Source organism: Geospiza fortis, unplaced genomic scaffold (genome assembly GCF_000277835.1).
Source record: "Geospiza fortis unplaced genomic scaffold, GeoFor_1.0 scaffold119, whole genome shotgun sequence".
Classification (NCBI taxonomy): Eukaryota; Metazoa; Chordata; class Aves; order Passeriformes; family Thraupidae; genus Geospiza; species Geospiza fortis.
Window position 1 is genome coordinate 839,471 of NW_005054486.1, and position 18,948 is coordinate 858,418.

At 39.7% G+C, this 18,948-nt stretch overlaps 1 protein-coding gene across 1 annotated transcript in view; it reads left to right on the plus strand.

Moving 5' to 3' along the window:
* LOC102035592 (protocadherin-10) overlaps window positions 1-18,948 on the plus strand; it is a 34,047-nt gene that overhangs the window by 2,378 nt on the left and 12,721 nt on the right. The window contains exons 2-5 of the mRNA XM_031063202.1: window positions 4-345; window positions 1,803-1,861; window positions 2,394-2,500; window positions 11,612-11,917. Of these exons, the coding sequence (XP_030919062.1) occupies window positions 4-345; window positions 1,803-1,861; window positions 2,394-2,500; window positions 11,612-11,917 (814 nt within the window). The remainder of the gene's footprint in view (window positions 1-3; window positions 346-1,802; window positions 1,862-2,393; window positions 2,501-11,611; window positions 11,918-18,948) is intronic.

Consider the following 18,948-nt stretch of genomic DNA (forward strand, 5'->3'; position numbering starts at 1 on the left):
GGCTGCGGCTGCTGCTGCCCCTGCTGCAGCCGGCAGGCGCGGGCCCGCAAGAAGAAGCTCAGCAAGTCGGACATCATGCTGGTGCAGAGCTCCAACGTGCCCAGCAACCCCGCGCAGGTGCCGGTGGAGGAGTCGGGCAGCTTCGGCTCCCACCACCACAACCAGAACTACTGCTACCAAGTCTGCCTCACCCCCGAGTCCGCCAAGACCGACCTGATGTTCCTCAAGCCCTGCAGCCCCTCTCGCAGCACCGACGCCGAGCACAACCCCTGCGGGGCCATCGTCACCGGCTACGCCGACCAGCAGCCCGACATCATCTCCAACGGCAGCATTTTGTCCAGCGAGGTAAGGAGCGGCACCCCCCGGCATCCCGCACCCCGCCAGCCCGCGCAGACTTCATCCCCGAGCATCCTTCCCCAAGCTCCCGCTCCTCCTCCTCTCCCGTCGCGAAAGGCGTTCTGCATTCCCAATCCTGCTCGTTTCTCCTTTAATCCGTCCGCTGCCTCTCCCTGCTCTGCCCTGTCATCTTTGGAGGGTTTTAGGGACAGGCGGGGGTCTCAGAGGCGATTGCGGGGTAGAAACACACACGCACACCGCTGGCTCCCTCCCGCTCGGGCTGAGCAGCTGTTGCAGCCAAGCGTGTTCCCCCTGAGTCCCCCTCGCACCCCCCTGCGGTGCCTCCGAAGGAATCTGGGCAGCATCGGGGCGCAAAGATGCCCCCGAGGCTGCGGGAGCTGTCAGTGGATTGCCTGTGGGTTGAGAGATGGGGGGGGTTACAGCTCTTTGCAGCATCTCTCCGCTTGACAAGGCTGAAGTGACGCGGGGTGTAATCACAGGATGCTCTGAAGGAAGGCTTTAAACACCTCGCGTGTTTTTCAGTCCTGAAATCTTTTCATGTGCAAGTAAAGCTTTGGGGGAAACCCCCTTTGGGACTCTGACAATCGCTGTAGTTAGCAGGAGCTTTAATTAATCTGTGAATTAGGGTTTTTGGCTTTTCTTGACTCTGTCTGCACAGCTCTTTATAACCCCAAAGTTTGCAAAGAAAAGCAGCAAGAAGGAGTTTCTGTAAAATTGTGTGCTGAGACTTAATGTCCCCTGCAGTCTCGCCTATGTTGTGTTACCTGGTGTGTAGAGAATTTTTACTAAAGCATTTACCATGCCACACCACTCCCCCATTAATCATTTTGTGCTGGGTTAGCTGATACATATTGTCAGCACCTCTCTGCCTGTGCCCTAGTGAAAACCTCCCCTTCTCTCCTACCCTGAATGAAACCTGAGTGTTTTCCAGTCTCACAAAGGTGGTTTGGATGGTATATTCTAAGCCATTAAGTTCTGCAGTGAAATTTCTAATACTGATTTGTAGTACTGCCCTTGCCTCAAAATGTCTACAAAACTCTTAACTTCTGCTGCCTTTTTAATGACTTGAGGGTATCTCAATGTATATTTTTTTTTTCCTTATGGTGCAATACCAGCACCATCAAAGCAGTCCACAACTCTAGAAATAGTTATGCTAATTTTTTGGTGGGAGTCCTTGTGATGCTCAACAGTGTGCACTGTGAGAAAACGTCAGAGTCCTGTCTCAAAAAACTCCAGAAAAAAAATCCCTTGTGCCTTCCCATCTGTGTGACTAAGAGCTGATTCCTTCCCCCCTTACATTCTAGAAACAGATTTTGGAGGCCTACTTGCAGCTAAGCATTGCCATTTATAGTGACTGTGGTGAGCTGCTCCCTCGGGTATTTTCTGCTGCTGGTTACAGAAATATCAGGAGTTAAAACATCTCCCAATAATTTGTTTTCTCCTAGACGAAGCATCAGCGTGCTGAGCTCAGTTATCTAGTTGACAGACCCCGACGAGTAAACAGGTAGGAGCTCTGCAGCCTTGGTTTCCTCATGCATGCTTTAGCAAGTCTGAGTGCTGTGCAGAAATGTATTTACTGCAGATGTAACTGGGTAGTAAAGCAGTTGAAAGTCGAATGGATGTAGATGCACCAAATGAGTTTGAATTACGGCTTTTCTAAACTGGTTTCCAAACTAGCTGAAAAGAGAACAAAATCTCGGTTTGTACGAGTCCAAAACGTGCTTCAAATACTTAATCACATGCTTCTGTAGGGTCTCCCAGAAAGCATTGTCTCGCTGAGCTGAAGTTCAGCTTTAAGAAATGCTACCAAATGACTTTTGCAGACCACACGGAAGTCAGGAGGGGCAATAACCCTTGCAAGGTCTGAAAGTTGCTGGTTTTGTTCAGGGTGGGCAGGGCACCTGCGTGGAAACCGTGCAGGAGTGAGGGGGTAGGGGGGAAATGCAGCGCCGTGTTTGGCCATGTGATGGCGGAAGAATGTTTTACGAGCTCCTCTCTCCGTGTTCGTTCTAATGTAAAGATGTTTCTGTGTCCAGTTCTGCGTTCCAGGAAGCAGACATAGTAAGCTCTAAGGACAGTGGTCATGGAGACAGTGAGCAAGGAGACAGTGATCATGATGCCACTAATCGAGGTCAATCCTCTGGTAAGTCTGATAAGGGAATGGAAATATTGGATCTTTAAGTAGGGAGACTAGAAGGAACAGTTACTTATAGGATATATAATACAAGAGAGGCATAAATAAGGTGAGCGTATTTGTTTTTTGGGAGGCTGGGTTTACATCAGCTTGCTGCTACAGTTGCCTGGACAAGGAGGCAATTTTGAACCTCTTTTGGTCACGGGGCAGAATTCATTTTATTCGTTTGGTTGGGGATGGGAATTGGTGTGTTATACTCCATCATTCACTGTAGCAAAACTTCCTGCACATTAAAACAAAGTTCTTGGTGCATTTTGTAGAACATTTTCTCCTATGGCAGATTTAGAGAATGTCAAAGCATTAAGCAGTTCTGTTTAGTAGGCACTTCAGCTGGCACAGCAATGAGAAGTGAAGGAGGAGTTCCCAAGGGAAAGAATGAACCCAGTGATTGAATGACAGCCAGACTGTGAGGGTTGTGGTTTTTTTTTTTTTGGGTGCTCTGAATGTGTAATACCTTCAAATTTTTGGAGGATTGTCTGTTAATTCAAATTGAGGCACCATATAGAACAAGTGGTCTCCATGTTAATAGGATGTTATTAAATACATTTTCCTGACAGAGGAGGGAAAGGCTTTAAGAGACTATGAATCACTTAGGAAATACACACATTGCAGTGTTATGCCCATATGTAGGGCTTGCTGTCTTAGTTCTCATACTGTCACTTTGCTTCTGAAAGGAGCATTTGTTCAGAGCCTGTGCATTAGAATTCACGCTCACCCTCTCGCTGCATTTTAGCTACAAATGCTGGGCTTTCTTTCCTACCACAGCCTCCCCAGGTCTGCTACATCTTTGTGCTGCCTTTCCCCTTGTTTCCTTTGCGCTCTGTCGCGTATAAAGGTTTGCTACAACCATGTAATACAAAATACTGCCAGTTCTGCTTTTTTTTTCATTCCCCCACCTTAGGAGGCACCAGGGCAGGGGACCCAGTGCTGTCACAGCAGTGCTGCCTCACCCTCCTGCTCTGTTAATGTCCCCTCTTTTCTTGCTGCTCTAGTCACTGTGCCCTTAACGATGGGAAACCCAGGCACCAGGGGAAGAGGAGGCAGCCACAGGGCCTCTTTCTATTGCTGCAAGTCATTAATATGCAGACCTAATGAGACTTGAGGAGAGCCAAGAGTCTCTGGAGCTCCCTGCTTCTTGCAGGGCTTCATGCTAAGTGAACAGAGTGTCTATTTTGTGTCTGGGAACCTGACAACAAACCAGGTCTTGCCAGAAGTTTACATCTGAACACAGAGCCTCTTTCATTTTTGGCCTATATATGGCGTATGATTTATTATTGTTCGAAAAAGCCATGTATTTAGCCTCCCCCCACCCTTTCTTTTGCACTGTTTCTGATGCAGCAGTCAGGGCTACTGAGTTATAAAAAGCTCTCTCTCCTCCTGCCCTCCCTGCATTCCTGGTTGGTTTTTTTTTTCCCTCCTCTTTTACGCATTTTACTGCAGCAGTCATCTCCATGAACATTTCAATCAGCTTAGTCCCTCAACATAATGAACCATAATAACCAAACAGGAGAGAAAAGAATAAACATCTGCAGAAGGGGCTGGGTTTGACTGATGGTGGGAATATAATCATGTAGTTGCACATCAACTGAAAGCTATTTTCTTTTAGATGCATTCTGTGCTGTTATTGTTGTGCCTCTGTTCTTTATGCTTTCCATTTTAAAAGTAGACTATGAATGCTTGTCACATTTGGCATTGATCCTTAGTGGGGTAAATTCTTCATTTCTATTTTATCAAATGGTGGAGAAAAACTATTCTGTACTTTTAAATCATTTCAAATCATTCAGGAATCTGATGTGATCTGTGAACTTCTGTATCTTCAGTGGTGATCACACAGTCAGTGATGAAAGCTGACAATTAGGCTTGGTCTACTCACAATGAGTAGTTTGAACTGAAAACTCAGGATACACCAATTTCATATGTTGCTACTGAGATTTGAGAATAATTTTCATGCACCATTTTTTTAATGCTAGTCCCAGATAAACATTTCAGTACAGATCTCTGTAGAAACTGCTTTAATCTTCTTCACACATATTATCTACTTTTCCTGTAAGTTTTGGGCTGAATCATGCTGCCTAAATGCAAAGAATGTGCCCTTTTACCTCAGTGATGACAAGATATTTTGACATAAATCTTCACTCTTGCTATGAGCTTTTGGGGATGAATTTTATGGGGGGAAAAAGGAGCATAAATCTTGTTTGATCTCAAACAGCTACAGGAAGTATAGAGGGAATGCCTTCTCAGTTGCATTGGTCATTCTGATGCTCCATAATCAATTATTTCTAAATTACTGAAGGAAAACACATTGATTGATAGCGTGGCAGCACTTTGGGCTGGTTTTTTTTTTCCCCCAAGATGTTACCTGATACTATGCAGCATCATATTTGGTTTCAAAAGCATCTGAAAATATTTAGTAGGTAATTCACAGTGGCAGACAAAACTCATTCCCCACCAGTTTTAGTCAGCAGCATGTTCTGCTGGCAAAACATCTTTTTACTGTTCAGCTCAGGACCTCTGTCACTGGTGAGCAGTCCTGTGGCACACAAGTAGCTATTCTGTAGTAGTCCATTGCAATCCAAACTGTGGTGTCATGGTCAGTTGTTAATTGGGAAGGAAAACATGTGGGATGAAAATCCATCACGCTGCCACAGCTTTATCTTGGAGAATTTAGTGAAAAATCTGAACTGTGCTGCTCTGTGTATCATAAAATGTTTTCTTGGGTTTTGAAGTTAGATCACAGTTCACCTTTTCACAAAATATGTTTTCTTAAAAGTGATTTAATTGTGGTTTAAATGTGCTGAAATGCATGTAAGGGTTTTATATTTTTCCTATTAAAGTAACACATAAATGCCTCATAATTAGCCACATTCCTACCTACCTTAACACTGTCAGAGTACTAAAGTACTGTCATCTGCTTTTGGCAGGGAATGGCAAGGACTGAGATGCTCAAGATCCTAATTTTTTGTGGATTGACTAGTTATTTCATTGACTGGGTTAGTAATCTTGAGTTTTTTGAAAAAAATAACTTCACAAAGGTGAAGAAGTGCTGGAGGATTTTGGCAAACAGACGAGAGGTTTCTCAAACCCTAGGTTCTAATGACCTGTGCTCTCCTTTGAAAGTGTTTGAGACAAAGGCTGCTACTTGTTATAGAGCAAACACAACTCACACAACACTTGTACCTCTTACTAACACGCTGCATTTCAGCCGTGTTCTGTAGGAGCGATGCTCAAGCATGAGGTTAGTTTATTTCCCATGGCTGATTAATTTCTTGGCCTCCCCTGTGAAACTGCCAGCTTGGGTGCCAATTAATGCTCTGCATGTGTGTACATTTAAATTGTATGATTAGACACCTGTCCTGTAAGATTTGGACTTGTGCCATCGATTTATTTCGTATGGTTGCTCACTAGCTACTTGGCTTTCCCAAGCAGAGTCCTTCACAGTATTACCCTTTTTTTTTTGTTTTTTTCATGGAATTGGCACAGAATCTCAGAGGCACTTCAGGGAGGAATGCCCAAGATGAGGAGCCAAGTAGATACACTGCCTTGTATATCCTGTAAAATGCATTAAAATATCCTGCCTTTTATATCCTATCCTCTAAAATGCATTTTTTTAATCTGCTTTTTGGACAGTTTACATTGGTGATGGGCTGAAACCTGAAATTAGGCTTTTCCTGTTGGATTTTATGAAGGGAACTGGTAAGGGTTTAATGCAAAGGCACAGGGTGAAACAGTGGCTCACACCTTTTCAGTACAGATTAGCTGAATGCCAAGAGGGTTCATTATGGCAGAAGAGCTGCAATATTTCAGTGTCCATAAGGAGAAGAGTAAGAGAGGTCAGAAGAAGCATTTCAGTGATAAAGGGACAGAGAAAGCCAGTATTTCCTCTGAGCCTATGCAGACTGACAGCTAAATCCTGTTGTGAAGATCGCTTGGGCAAAAAGTCTATCTCAGATAAAGTGAGAGTGTACATGAAAATGGCTTAGAAAAGTGCTTTGACTGAAGCTAAGTGCTACTTCTATTTTTTGGGTTTTTTTGGGGGGTTTTTTTCCCCTCTTCTTCCTTGGCCTGCATGCTTAATAATGTTCACATCTCAGTGGTCCAGATAGACCTTTGAAGCTGAGATTTGGAAGAGCTGAATATTCAAGATACTTGAGTCTTTATTCATGTTCTGATGCAGATGAAGTCAGTTTTATCCAAGGCAGCACACCAATTACTTAGCAAGAAAGAGTGATAATAACTTTGTTTCTTAAAGTCCAATTCTAAAGTAGATAACTACCGAGTAGGTTAACATCATTATCCTTATTTACCAATACAAAACATGAATCATGGGGAAATGAGATACTTGCTCGTTGATAATGTAACCAAATGGATAGTTGTTCTGGGAATGGGAGCTCTGAGAAGATCTGGTTCCCTACATCACACCTATCTCATATCTTAACTAGCACAGGAGAAGCAGAAATGTCATTTATTTCCAAATAAAAGGCCAGGTTCTGAAAAAATAAATAATCCACACATTGGAGAAAAACCCCTCTCAATAATGGTATTGCAATAAATACTTTGTCAGCATTTAATTTGTATTTTTTATTTTTTGTTACATCTTTTACTGAGTAATGTATATGAGAGCGTTCACTTGTTGCTCTTGGTGTATGGTTCTTCTCCCTTAGTTAATTTGAGAAAGGACACATTATTTAAAAATGAGTTTAGGCCTAATTTTTTGCCTTGACAAAACAGCCTTTCAAACCAATTAAAACTCACAGATAAATTTTGATTTTCTCCTTTTGAAATGTGAAAAGGAAGCAAATTGGGAACACGCTTCCAAAATGCAGTGCTGCCAAGTATGTGGTTCAAAGCACCTGAGTTCAGGTACTTCAGACACCAAACCTAATGAACACCTTTCCTAGTTTTTGGCAGCTTTTGAGGGAGGGACAGGGGTTTGTTTTCCTTTAAAATCTGCAAAGTCAAGGTTGTGAGAGGGCTCATATTGTCCCCTGGCCCCTCTGGTAATAAACTAGGAGTGAGCTGGTGGCCTTTGCCATGAGTTGTCCTGTGTATGCTGCATTTGGAATAGTGCAGTGCTGATGCCTGTCAGAGTTTCAGTGCACTGTCCTGTCTGTTTGTATCCACAAAGGACATTTGAAATTCCTAATTCAGAGCCACCTTTTGAATCTCAGGTTGTCTGGATGTGCGAGGTTGAACAGCATAACTAAGGGAAAAAATAAAAATACAAAGCGTTTTTCTTTAATGTGGATGTGTAATTATGATGGATAGTTTAGTTCAGGAGGATCTTTATATATATATATATATAAAAAAAAACTAGATTTATGAGAGAGATGAGATGGAAGTGTTAAACTTCAACTACTGCACATTTTGTTATAAATCAAGAACATGATTCCTGGGGTATGAAGGAGTTCTGTGCTGAGTGTCTCGCTTCTTCACCATGATATGTCCTTCCTTCTTGGAAAGCCACAAATAGCCCTTGCTTTTCCCCAACCGTGTGTTAAATGTTTTTTCAATTAGAGCCAGAAAATTCTATACTATGACCCACAGGAAAAAGGTGGGGAAGAATAGCCAGCATTCATACCACAGGCAGTGTAAATTGCATGGCTGCCCAGGGATTTTGAAAATAAGCTGCTAATTTGAATTTCTTTTCTGTCAAAATACTAAACCCGAGGGCTTGGTTCTGCACCTGTTAAACTCTTGGGGGCTGTTGTGACTGCTTCAGGCTGGAACAATTCCTAACCCTTGCCTCTCTGAACATTTTGTTCCCATTCTAAACAAGCATTTACATTTAGCTATATGCTCCAGCAGGGTATATTTAAATTCCAATGTATATAATTTCGGGGTTTTTTTTTCTTTTTACAAGTTCTCCTCTCAAAGAGAGAAAAAGTTTGCAGTACAGGCTCACATTTTCTATCTCCTACATTCATTACTTTGTTTATTAAGAATCCTGAGTTATAGTGGCTATAACATCTCTTTTATAATAAGCTGTTATATAATACTATTCAGTGCACTGCAGTAGACAAGCAGTATTCAAAAGGGAACAAAAAAAATATTTGTATAGAGACATTTTGCAGTTTAGCAGCTGATGTGAGAACAAAAAGGTGAAATGGAAGGTAATTTTCCAGGTGAAATAAAGATCCATGAAGGGAAGAAAAGGGTATATATTTGAATCTGTGTACTTATAACAATTTTTTCCTAATCCTTACCTTCCCATAGACTAAAGAATATAATTTAATATTTACCTTTAAGTTTTTCTTTCTCCTCCTGTCTTTCAGGAAGTGTTCACTTAATATGGTCACTGATACATTATCAGCAAAATGGAACTGTAATTATTTTCTTATTAAATGTAGGGCAATTTGTTTTTTACATGTAACTTTGCCAAGAAGTCTGCAAATTGAAATAACTATTTTGTGTTTATTGTCCCTTAAATCTTTGGAAAGGCAAAAAAATATTTTTCTTCAGATATTTCAATACATGAGATACACACACATACATGGTTTTATAAACATTGTTAGATACTAATTTCTTTCTGGGAAGCCTGCATCTAAATATTCCTTTTCAGTCTTTGATAGCTACTACCAGTACAGAATTTATATTTGCACTATTTTTCTCTTTGCCTGATGATGTTCATCTGATTCTTTAAGCAGTTCTGCAGTTCACATTTGCATTCTTCAACAGTTCACTGATCAGAAATTTATTTTCAGGCTTCTGCATGCCAATTATCAAGGCAAGCTTCTAATCGAAACTGGACCTGGCATTGTATATTGCTTAATTTAAAATTAAAAAGTCATTATAAAGTGAGATTAATCTGAGACAAAAACCTTTTATTTCTCATTTCCTCATGATTTCTTTTCCTGTCTAAATGATTGCCTTTCTTACTCAAGCACTTGTTGATAGCTCGTAATCATTGTTCCTTTCTGAAGAGATTGTTTTTTTTGTAGTAGGAGATATTACATAAATATTATTAATATAATTCAAATTAGAGTTCAAAACTGTGGTAGAATTCTTAGTACTAATCCTCGCACTGGAGATCGAGCTAATCCAGTTCTTTACAATGTTCCCTGGTAAATGAGATGCGTTACATGAATCTTATTGCAAGAATCAGCTAGGTTGGAAAATCTTTGAAATCATTGAAATCCAACCTGTGCCCTAACACCACCTTGTCAACCAGACCATGGCGCTGAGTGCCACATCCTTCAAGTTCAAGGCACATCCTTGAGTCTTTCCTTAAACACCTCCCTGTTCCATTCCTGAGTGGAAATTCCTCCTAATGTCCCACCCAAACCTCCCCTGGCACAGCTTAAGGCTGTGTTCTTTTCCATATTACAGCTGTTCAAAATTTCTTCCCTCTTTCTGTTACAAGTAGTGTTATTTTTTTTTTGTCATTCTAATGAAGTGCTTGTAAATGCAATGTTTGTAACAGATTTAGTTCAGTTTTGGTGCACAGCTAAGATGCTCAGTTCTCTTTATAAATACAAGAAGAGGAGCTTTTTTTACTGTTCTGCTTTTAGTATGATGTTGAAGATTGTATTGGTTTAACCCAAACAGCAGCTAAGCACCACACAGTTGCTTGCTCATTCTCCTATGATAGGAAGGAGAATCAGAAAAAAGTAAAGTTGTGGGCTGAGATAAGAATACCTTAATAATTGAAATAAAGATAATAGTAACAAAATTGAGAAAGAGAGAGGGATGAAATTGAAGACAGAGAAATGATACACACTGCACTTGCTCACCAGGCACTGATTGATGCTCAGCCCAGCCCTGAGCAGGGATTGGCCCCTCCCTGAACCTCCCAGTTTGTGTGGTGGGCGTGATGCTCTCTGGTATGGAATAGCTCACATCAGCTGTCCTGGCCATGCTCCCTCTCAGCTTCTTGTGCATTTCCTCACTGGCAGAGCATGGGACACTGAAATGTCCCTGATCTACTGAGCAACTACCAAAATATTAATGTGTTACCAACATTATTATCATATTAAATCCAAAACACAGCACTGTACCAACTACTAGGAAGAAAATGAACTCTATCCCACCCAAAAGCAGGACAAACCAACTTGCAGATGCTGGTGTTTATTTTAACTCTGTCCCCGTGATTTCATACACCATTCCTCTCAAGTATAATCCAATGACTTCGTGACTCTTAGCCAGGAAATACTCCTTTGGAAGGCTGCTCTGAAAGTGGTCAAAAGCAGCATAGCTTGTCATTTGAGATCTTAATAGCATTAAAGGATTTGTAAGCAAACAGTTTGGTGTTGGCATGGATGATTGTTTGCTTATATAGGGGAAGCATTAACAATTTTTTCAATGGTATCCACAGCCACATCACACTGGACTGCAGTTGCCTTTGTACTGCTAATTGCAGTATTTTATTACATGGTTCTGTCCCATTTCTTGGATGACTTGATAATAGCAAGGACTACTGCAGCAGCAATGTAAACTGCCTCTGAAAGAGTGATGTAATGATTGAATAAGCTCTCCTGATCGCTTGAAAGCTCAATTCCTACTTTGTAACATCTGCTTTTAATATCAATAGGCTCCATCTGTATACCGATGTATGCACAGATAGTTCTTTTATAGGACTCATTAATGTTTCATTTCATAAATGAAATCTGTGATTTCCAAATCCAGACTTTCAATTTCTTTGGTCAGAGACACATTTATGTAGAAACAATTCCTGCATGTTCTTAAGCAGGTATTTTCAACCAGTGAACCACAGACGTCAGCCTACAAGCAGAATTGAACCTTGTGTGAATGGGTTCTAAATAGTGAGATCTGCAAGGGATTTTATGAGAACCACTGATACTTTTCTTGTGGTATTTTTGTGTGTGTGTGTGTGACATTCTGGCATTTATTTATGCTTGTTACAGGCTGTCTTTGACTTCTGAAGACTGGACAACTAGATTTTTTTCATGTTGTTGTTGTTGAGGAGATGAAACTAGCGGAAGAAGCTCTTATGGCATTTCTCTTTCGGCTTCTCTTTCCTTGGCACAATCTTTCTTGTCTGTCAGCAGCTGCTCATGATGCTGAAGCTTATATCTGTAGTTTCTTTTCCTTTCGTGCTTGCAGGCATGGATCTCTTCTCCAACTGCACGGAGGAGTGTAAAGCACTGGGCCACTCGGATCGGTGCTGGATGCCTTCCTTTGTTCCATCCGATGGACGCCAGGCTGCAGATTACCGCAGCAATCTGCACGTACCTGGCATGGACTCCGTTCCAGACACTGAAGTGTTTGAAACGCCAGAAGCCCAGCCCGGGGCAGAAAGGTCCTTCTCCACCTTTGGCAAAGAGAAGGCCCTTCACAACAGTCTGGAGAGGAAGGAGTTCGATGGACTGCTGTCTAATACACGAGCGCCTTACAAACCACCATATTTGAGTAAGTACTGCTCAGAAAGCTCTATGGAAGCGTTCCCTTTGCAGGAAGAAAAATTAGCTCTTTCTGCTTTTCACGCTAGGATTAATACAGGCACAATCTTAGGAATGGCAGGGGGGGATGGCTTCTCTTGGATTCAGGCACCAGTGAAGAAGGCGTTGTTCGGTGCTTTTTTTAAAAAAGACAAAATCATGCTTGTTTTTAGTGTGACATCTTTGTCAGCAACAAAAGTGCCAGCTAATATTAGTGGGGGAGTTATTGTGTTTGCAGGGTTGCCCCAACAAAGGCAGGAATGATGTATCTGACTCCATGTTCTCAGAAGGCTAATTTATTACTATATTAAATTAAAGAATACTTTATGATACTAAAGAATACAGAAAGGATACTTTCTGAATGCTAAAAAGATAATAACGAAAACTCGTGACTTTTGCTAGAGTCCCAACACAGCTTGGCCCCAACTGGCCAAAGAGTGAAAACAACTCGCACCAGAATCCAATGAAACAATCCCCTGCGGGTAAACAATCTCCAAACACATTCCACATGAGCACAACACAGGAGAAGCAAATGAGATAAGAATTGCTTTCCTTTTCTCTGAGTCCTTTCAGCTTCCCAGGAGAAAAATCCTGGGCCAAGGGATTTTTTCAGAGAATGTGAATGCCACAGGGGAGTCGCTCAGTTTTGTTTTCTGATGCTGGATTATTTCCAAAATTTTCTTCAGTAGACGGTTTAAACGTTGGTGTTGCCAGGCTAGTGTTTTCTATGACTAGAGTTAAATTGAGAGAGCTTCTAGGAGCTTCTTTCTGTAATTGAGAAGTATCTTGTGAATAAACAGTATGTATATTATTTTGAAGTAGCTGTTTACATAGTTTGGAAGGAGGAAGGGCCTTTGGTGTGATCATCTCTCAGCCTACATAGTATTGACTCTTGTCAGTGCTCTTCTGTGCCTTCTGTCTCATTCCAAAATCTTGCCTCTTTCTTTCGTCACCTTTTGACTATGGTTATGTGGCATGAAGGAGTGTGATAGATCTCGGAGACCTTCGTAATTCCTTTTGGAGTCTGAGCCAGCTGTAGAACCCTTGAATAGCACTTTGATCTAATATGTCTTTTTCATTCTATTTGATGCATTCTGTATTTTATTAGAGACTGTAATTTCCTTTACTTCGAGAATTTATGATGTTTATCTCATCCAAATAAGCCAAAGACATTAAGAGTGCAATATCGACCCTGTTTTAAAGCAACAGAGGTCTTTTAGGACAGCAGATTGGGGGTAAAAGAGAAAAGAATCTGTCTGAATGGTATTAATTTATTTATTTTCCTAAACCATTTAGTTGTTCTGAGGGGTGGTGAGCTGGCAGTCCTGATATGTGAAGATCTTTGGTACAGATCATTGTCAGCACAGACAGCTCAGTTCTCCCTTCTAAATTGGCTGTCCTGGAATTTTCATTCATTTAGGAGAGGTCTTTTTACCACTCTACTCTTTAGATTCAGTTTACTGACACCTTTAAATTTGGCTATCAGTTCTGATCTGTGAAAGCCCTTCCTAAAAACCTGTCCTGAGACAATCAGCTTATTTTGTGGCTGAATCACTTATTTTGGGCTAAAATGTCATGTGCCAATCATCCAGTCATATTCTAAAGACCGGTGTGAAATTTCAGTACGGCCTAACAAATTCCAGTCTTTGCTGAACTGATCTTTCATCATTTATTTCTACAAAACATTCTTCAGCACTAAGGCACAATCTAGCAGCGCTGATTTCATCACTGTCACCTCAGTTAATTTTAATTTAACAAGTTTGGTAGCATCTTTAGATGGTCTAACCACAACCGGGTCCTGGTGCAGAATGGGTGTTGCAGTGCAGATTGTTCTCTGGTGACACCACAATGGTAGTTCTGCTCTGATTTTGTTCTAGGCCTGGGAGTTTAATTTCAAATAGCAATGGCATACTTGTTTTATTGATAGTTTAGAGATTTTAAATTTTGTAACATTAACATAAGTAGTTTTGTTGAACAGTGTCTTTACATAGAGACATGGATCTACATCTTGCACTTTCCTGGCACAAGGGCATAAACAATTGGAAGTAAAATATCAGAAGTAACCAATATAAATGAGCGTTATTACATAATCCACACTTGAGAATCCAGATTTAGTTTTGCTTTTTTTCCTTGAACCTCAAAACTAAAATTTCTACAAAACAAGTGTAATGCTTCTCTCATTTATTTTCCCTTATTTGGTGAGGTTTTTTTTGTTTTTGTTTTGGGATTTTTTTCCTTTTTTTTGTATTTTACATTGTAATTTTATAGCAAAGAACAAGAACAACAAAAAGAAAGTGAGCACTAGTTGTAGAAATGAGTAAATAATTTATTATTAATAATGTATTAAATGAATAAGGTAAGAAAATTATATAAGAGGAAGTTGATTTAGGAAGGAACCTTAGTTGATTCATCCGGTATTTGCAATTAAAAATAAAATTAAATTCAACTTCTTAACACAGAAGGCCATGTCAAGATCAGTTTGTCTGCAGAATGACTTTTAAAAAGAAATAATAAAAATGTATGGAACAGAACCCTCATATTAGGCAAAAACACTATAAAAAGTTGAAGCATGTTTGAAAATGGCCACATGAAAAATGAGCAGCAAAGAATAAAAAGTGTATTGCAGAATGCAAAAACTATTTGAATTTAAAAGGTGTCTTAAAAAAAAAAATATTCTAAACAAATGATCAGAAAAGAGCAGAAATTCTAGCTAGTGACTTTGAGGATAGTAATTAGTGAAAATAAAAGGGACACCTTAGAGCAAAATAGCCAGAGGGATGCAAACAATATAGATAACTTCAAAATACCAGGTGCAGTAAGGTAGGAAAGAATTGGTGAGTTTCTTGAGCTGCAGTTAGTGAGGACAAGGATGTGGCAGAGATTCTAAACTGTCTTTGCATTTGTATTTATCTGAGGAGGGACAGAGAAAGGTAGGCACCCATCCCAGGTAACCATTTTAAACAAATGTGTGAAAAATGGGAGAGGATGTTGTTGAAAAAATTGACTGAAACAAATAGAAAAGATTCAGTGGATTATGTGTTTTGTTAATTTTCAGCTTTTAATAAGAGCTAGTAACCAAAAAATGTCAGGAGTTGTGTTTGTCACTTAAAAATTTATTAGAAAACATGGTAAATTAGAGACCAATGAGAAGCTTCAGCATAGGACATACATTTGTAATTTAGGGGTTTTAGGAACAAGGAGCTGGCATCTGACCAGGAAAGTAATGCAGGAAGATTGTCAATCTATTAGAATTTTGATAGACTGAGAATTAATCAATAGAGTGCATTTGAACTGTCAAAAAAACCCAACCCTTTAGCACAGCTTCTGTGTAGTAGAAGAAGCTCCTAAAATAATCAAGTGTTGTCATAGGTCAAAGCCTTACCAGACTCTGTGCCTAAGAGGAAAAAATCATGAGGATAAATGGAACATTTCAGCAGAAGCAGAGTCCCCCAAGCGTTTATGCAGAAATCCATGGAGTTTGAAAAAAAAAATTAATTATCTAGAAACAGCAATCAGAAAAAGGGGGGAAGTGTCTGCAGATGTCATGAAGGGGCTTGGGAGCACTGGCTCTCAAGTGGCACATACCCCTGATGTGCAGTGAAATGTGGGCAAACCTCATGTCCCTCCCAGGTACCTGGCTCTGGAATGGAAAGCTGCAGAGCCCTGCCAGCACCTTGGGAATGCTGAGGAGCTCAATCCTTGGAGATGTGCCCTTAGTCAGTGGCTCCAGAGGTTAGCTGGTAGCTCTAGGTGGAGCTTTCATGGTGCCACAGGAGTGTGTCTGCTCTGGGATCCCTCCATTCAGTGCAGAACCTTCAGAAAGATCAAGGTGGTGCATGTTAGCACGAGAAATTTGAATTCATCCTTAAGGAAAAAAAAAAAAAAGACCGTGGAATAGCTCCCTGAGAAGTTTCCCACAATGCACAAAGCCAGCAAGAAGGAACTAAAATACCAGGTTGTAAAAAGGAGGAATTGAATTGAAAAATGCACTGTAAAAAAAAAAAAAGAGCGCTACAAAACCCCTACACAGATCGTGTCACTGTGTTCCTCTAGACAGTCTGTTCATCCCATAGAAACACACGGCACAGCAGCAACAACACTGAAAATAACTCTGTGCAAAGTCACACCAAAAGCTTGCTACTAATTAATGTAGGCAAGCTGTGACAGGGATGGGAAGTGAAGGAGGCTGCATGAGAGCTGAGGAAGTATAAACCGTGTGCTTTTGTTTGCTGGGCTAACAACAAGAGAGCAGCAAGGCAGAGAAACAGCTGCAGGGCAGCAGGGTCGTGAACTGATCATCCACATTTGATAAAATACACATAAATCACACACATTTGATAAAATGATACCAATTTGACATGAATTGCAGCAACCTGTTGAACTTGTGCAGCAAGGCTCCATATAGTGGGAATTTGGGTATTTGGCTCTTTGTGGTTGGAGGTTTAGGCCATGGCTTGGTTAGGTGAAAACAGCAGCTATTTTACAAATTATGTAGAAAAGGATACAAATCTCATCTTTTCTTTTTGTTCCATCATTGAATTTTCACTTAAGCCATTGGACTTATACACCAATTTCCACATAAACATTCATATTCTATGTATTATTATGAATGCAATGTAATGTAAGTAGATTTCTACGTACTTAAATAATATATTTTGAAGAATATATTTATTTCTGTAAGTTTTATGGGATTGCTGTGAGTAAAAATTACCAAGTTATGATTGGATCAGTAAATTGTAGGGTTTTTGAAAGTAGTTTCCTCAGAGAGTGACTCCAGGATTCTCCTAACTTACATATTTATCTTACTGTGCAACTAACACTTACTACTTGTTGTTCATCCACGTGGTTTGAACAGTGCATTTCTGCAGACAGTTAAGAAATTTTCATAAGGACTTGAAAGGTCATAAAACATGAAAGAAATTCTGAACTTCACTGGAGAAAATAAAATAAGGGAAATTACACTGGTGAGGAAAATAAAATAAAGCTTTTAAAGAATTCCTATATTTTAAAGAACTCCTTGAATTCCTGTTCAGTTCTAACCATTTATAGCAATTTTTTCTTCCAGTGGTGGTTATATTAGCCATTATTTTTATAAATAATATTGCTGTAGTTCCCAAAACCCCCAATCCAAGATTCAAAGTCTGTTGGACCAGATTCTGTAAGATATATAACAGAGACTGTCTCTACACTGACTACCTGATCAGTCTGATTCTGCTCTATTTATAATACTTTGAACAAGGTCCTGAGATGATAGCAGTGGAAACAGCACCATTAAATCTACCTCAGGAGTATTTTGGTCTATAATTAATAAGAAATAACTTTCATTTTTTTAAAAATACAATTTCTGGTTCACTCTAGATGGGCAATAATTTTATAATGCTTTAGAGCTTTCCTGAAGTTTCACACTGACATTAGCGACAGAATAATCTTTCTTCCTATTAAAGGGTTTGGATTTTTTTCAATATACAAAACCAGTCAAAGATTGCCATAACACCTGAACTTTTTATGTAGAAATGCTTATTTTGCTCCAAAAAAAAATTACTTTGGCAAAACTTAATCTCCTTTGAAAGCAGGTTAAAATAAACTACATAAGGGCACAATTTCCTGCCTGAAATAACAGTGTTTATGCAGGTAGACATTCTGGAGTAATGATCGTGTTCTAAAGCGGCCCCCTCGTTAGCTCTGCAACATTTTCTACATGCACTCAGGCATTTTCATCCTCACTGATGAAAAGGTATCATTATCATAGAAAGTATTGCCACCACCATCAACATACTTATTTCCTGGATGAATCAGGATTTTATCATGTTAGGTAGGACACAGAGGATAAAAAAAATCTGGTCTCTTACCCAAAGAGCTGGTGTCTAAGCAAGGTGAATTGGAAAGGGGGAAAGAAACCCTTTCTTCTTGAACAGTTGTTCAATGTTTATGAATTTAATTTATTTAAAATAAACCATTAATTTATTTAAAATAAACTGCCACAGAGCTGACACAAAGCACAGTTTAACTTATAGTTATTATCCACACACCTGAATTAGATTAGAATAAATGACCTAGAGAAGAAAAATGTTCGTGTGTTTATACCAGGACAAGAAGTGCCTCACAATCCTTTGATTATTTTTCAAAGGAATAAAAAAAGTGCATGTAAATATTTATTGTGTATTTTGATCTTGTTGGGATCATAAAGGCCCAATTCTGTATGCCAGGATTTGTAACACAACATTTTCTGCTGATGTCTAACATAAATATTTAAAAAGATGTTTTAAGCAAGAAGTCTTCACTGTCTTGAAACAACTTTCCAAAAAAAAAGGGAGAGAGAGAAATTACACTTTAGTACAGTCAATATGATGGAAGACAATGTTTCTTTCATTTTTTATTTGTTTAGTCACATCTCATTTCTGGGAATTATTTGGGTAGTTTTATCACAGCTGTGATGGACATAATAGTTTTCCATTTACATAAACATCAATAAGAGCTTTTTTTGAATGGGACACTTGCTTAATTTTAAAAAATGAGGCCTGCCTGCATTTTTCCTTTTAAAATTAGCCAACGTGATTTCTAATACAGATCAGGTATAAATTTGTGAGCTTCCTGATCCCTTCATTAATAGGTTTTTTAATTCAGTTTGTGATTTTCGCACCCACTTGAAGTAAAAAGGCACAGAAGCAAAACCCAAGAAATTAGCTCCAGTAAATTGGAGTTCTTGGTCTAAGAAGAAAACATCATCATGCTGGATCAAAAAAAGTTGTACAAAGCAAAATTTTTGAAACATTTTTTTTTTTTTTTTTTATTGGCATGTTTAAACAAGTTACGTGTGCACAGTAAAAAGTTGTTCCTTTGTGAATAATGCAGTTTTGTGGTCAAAAAGAGTTAAAACTATGTGGATATCCTGCCACAGTGAAGCTCCTGACTCATACTCAGGGGTTTATCCCTGGGACAGGCCACAGCTCTGATTTCTGCACAGATGGGAATGGCTTTGAACATGCAAAATTGCTCAGCAGG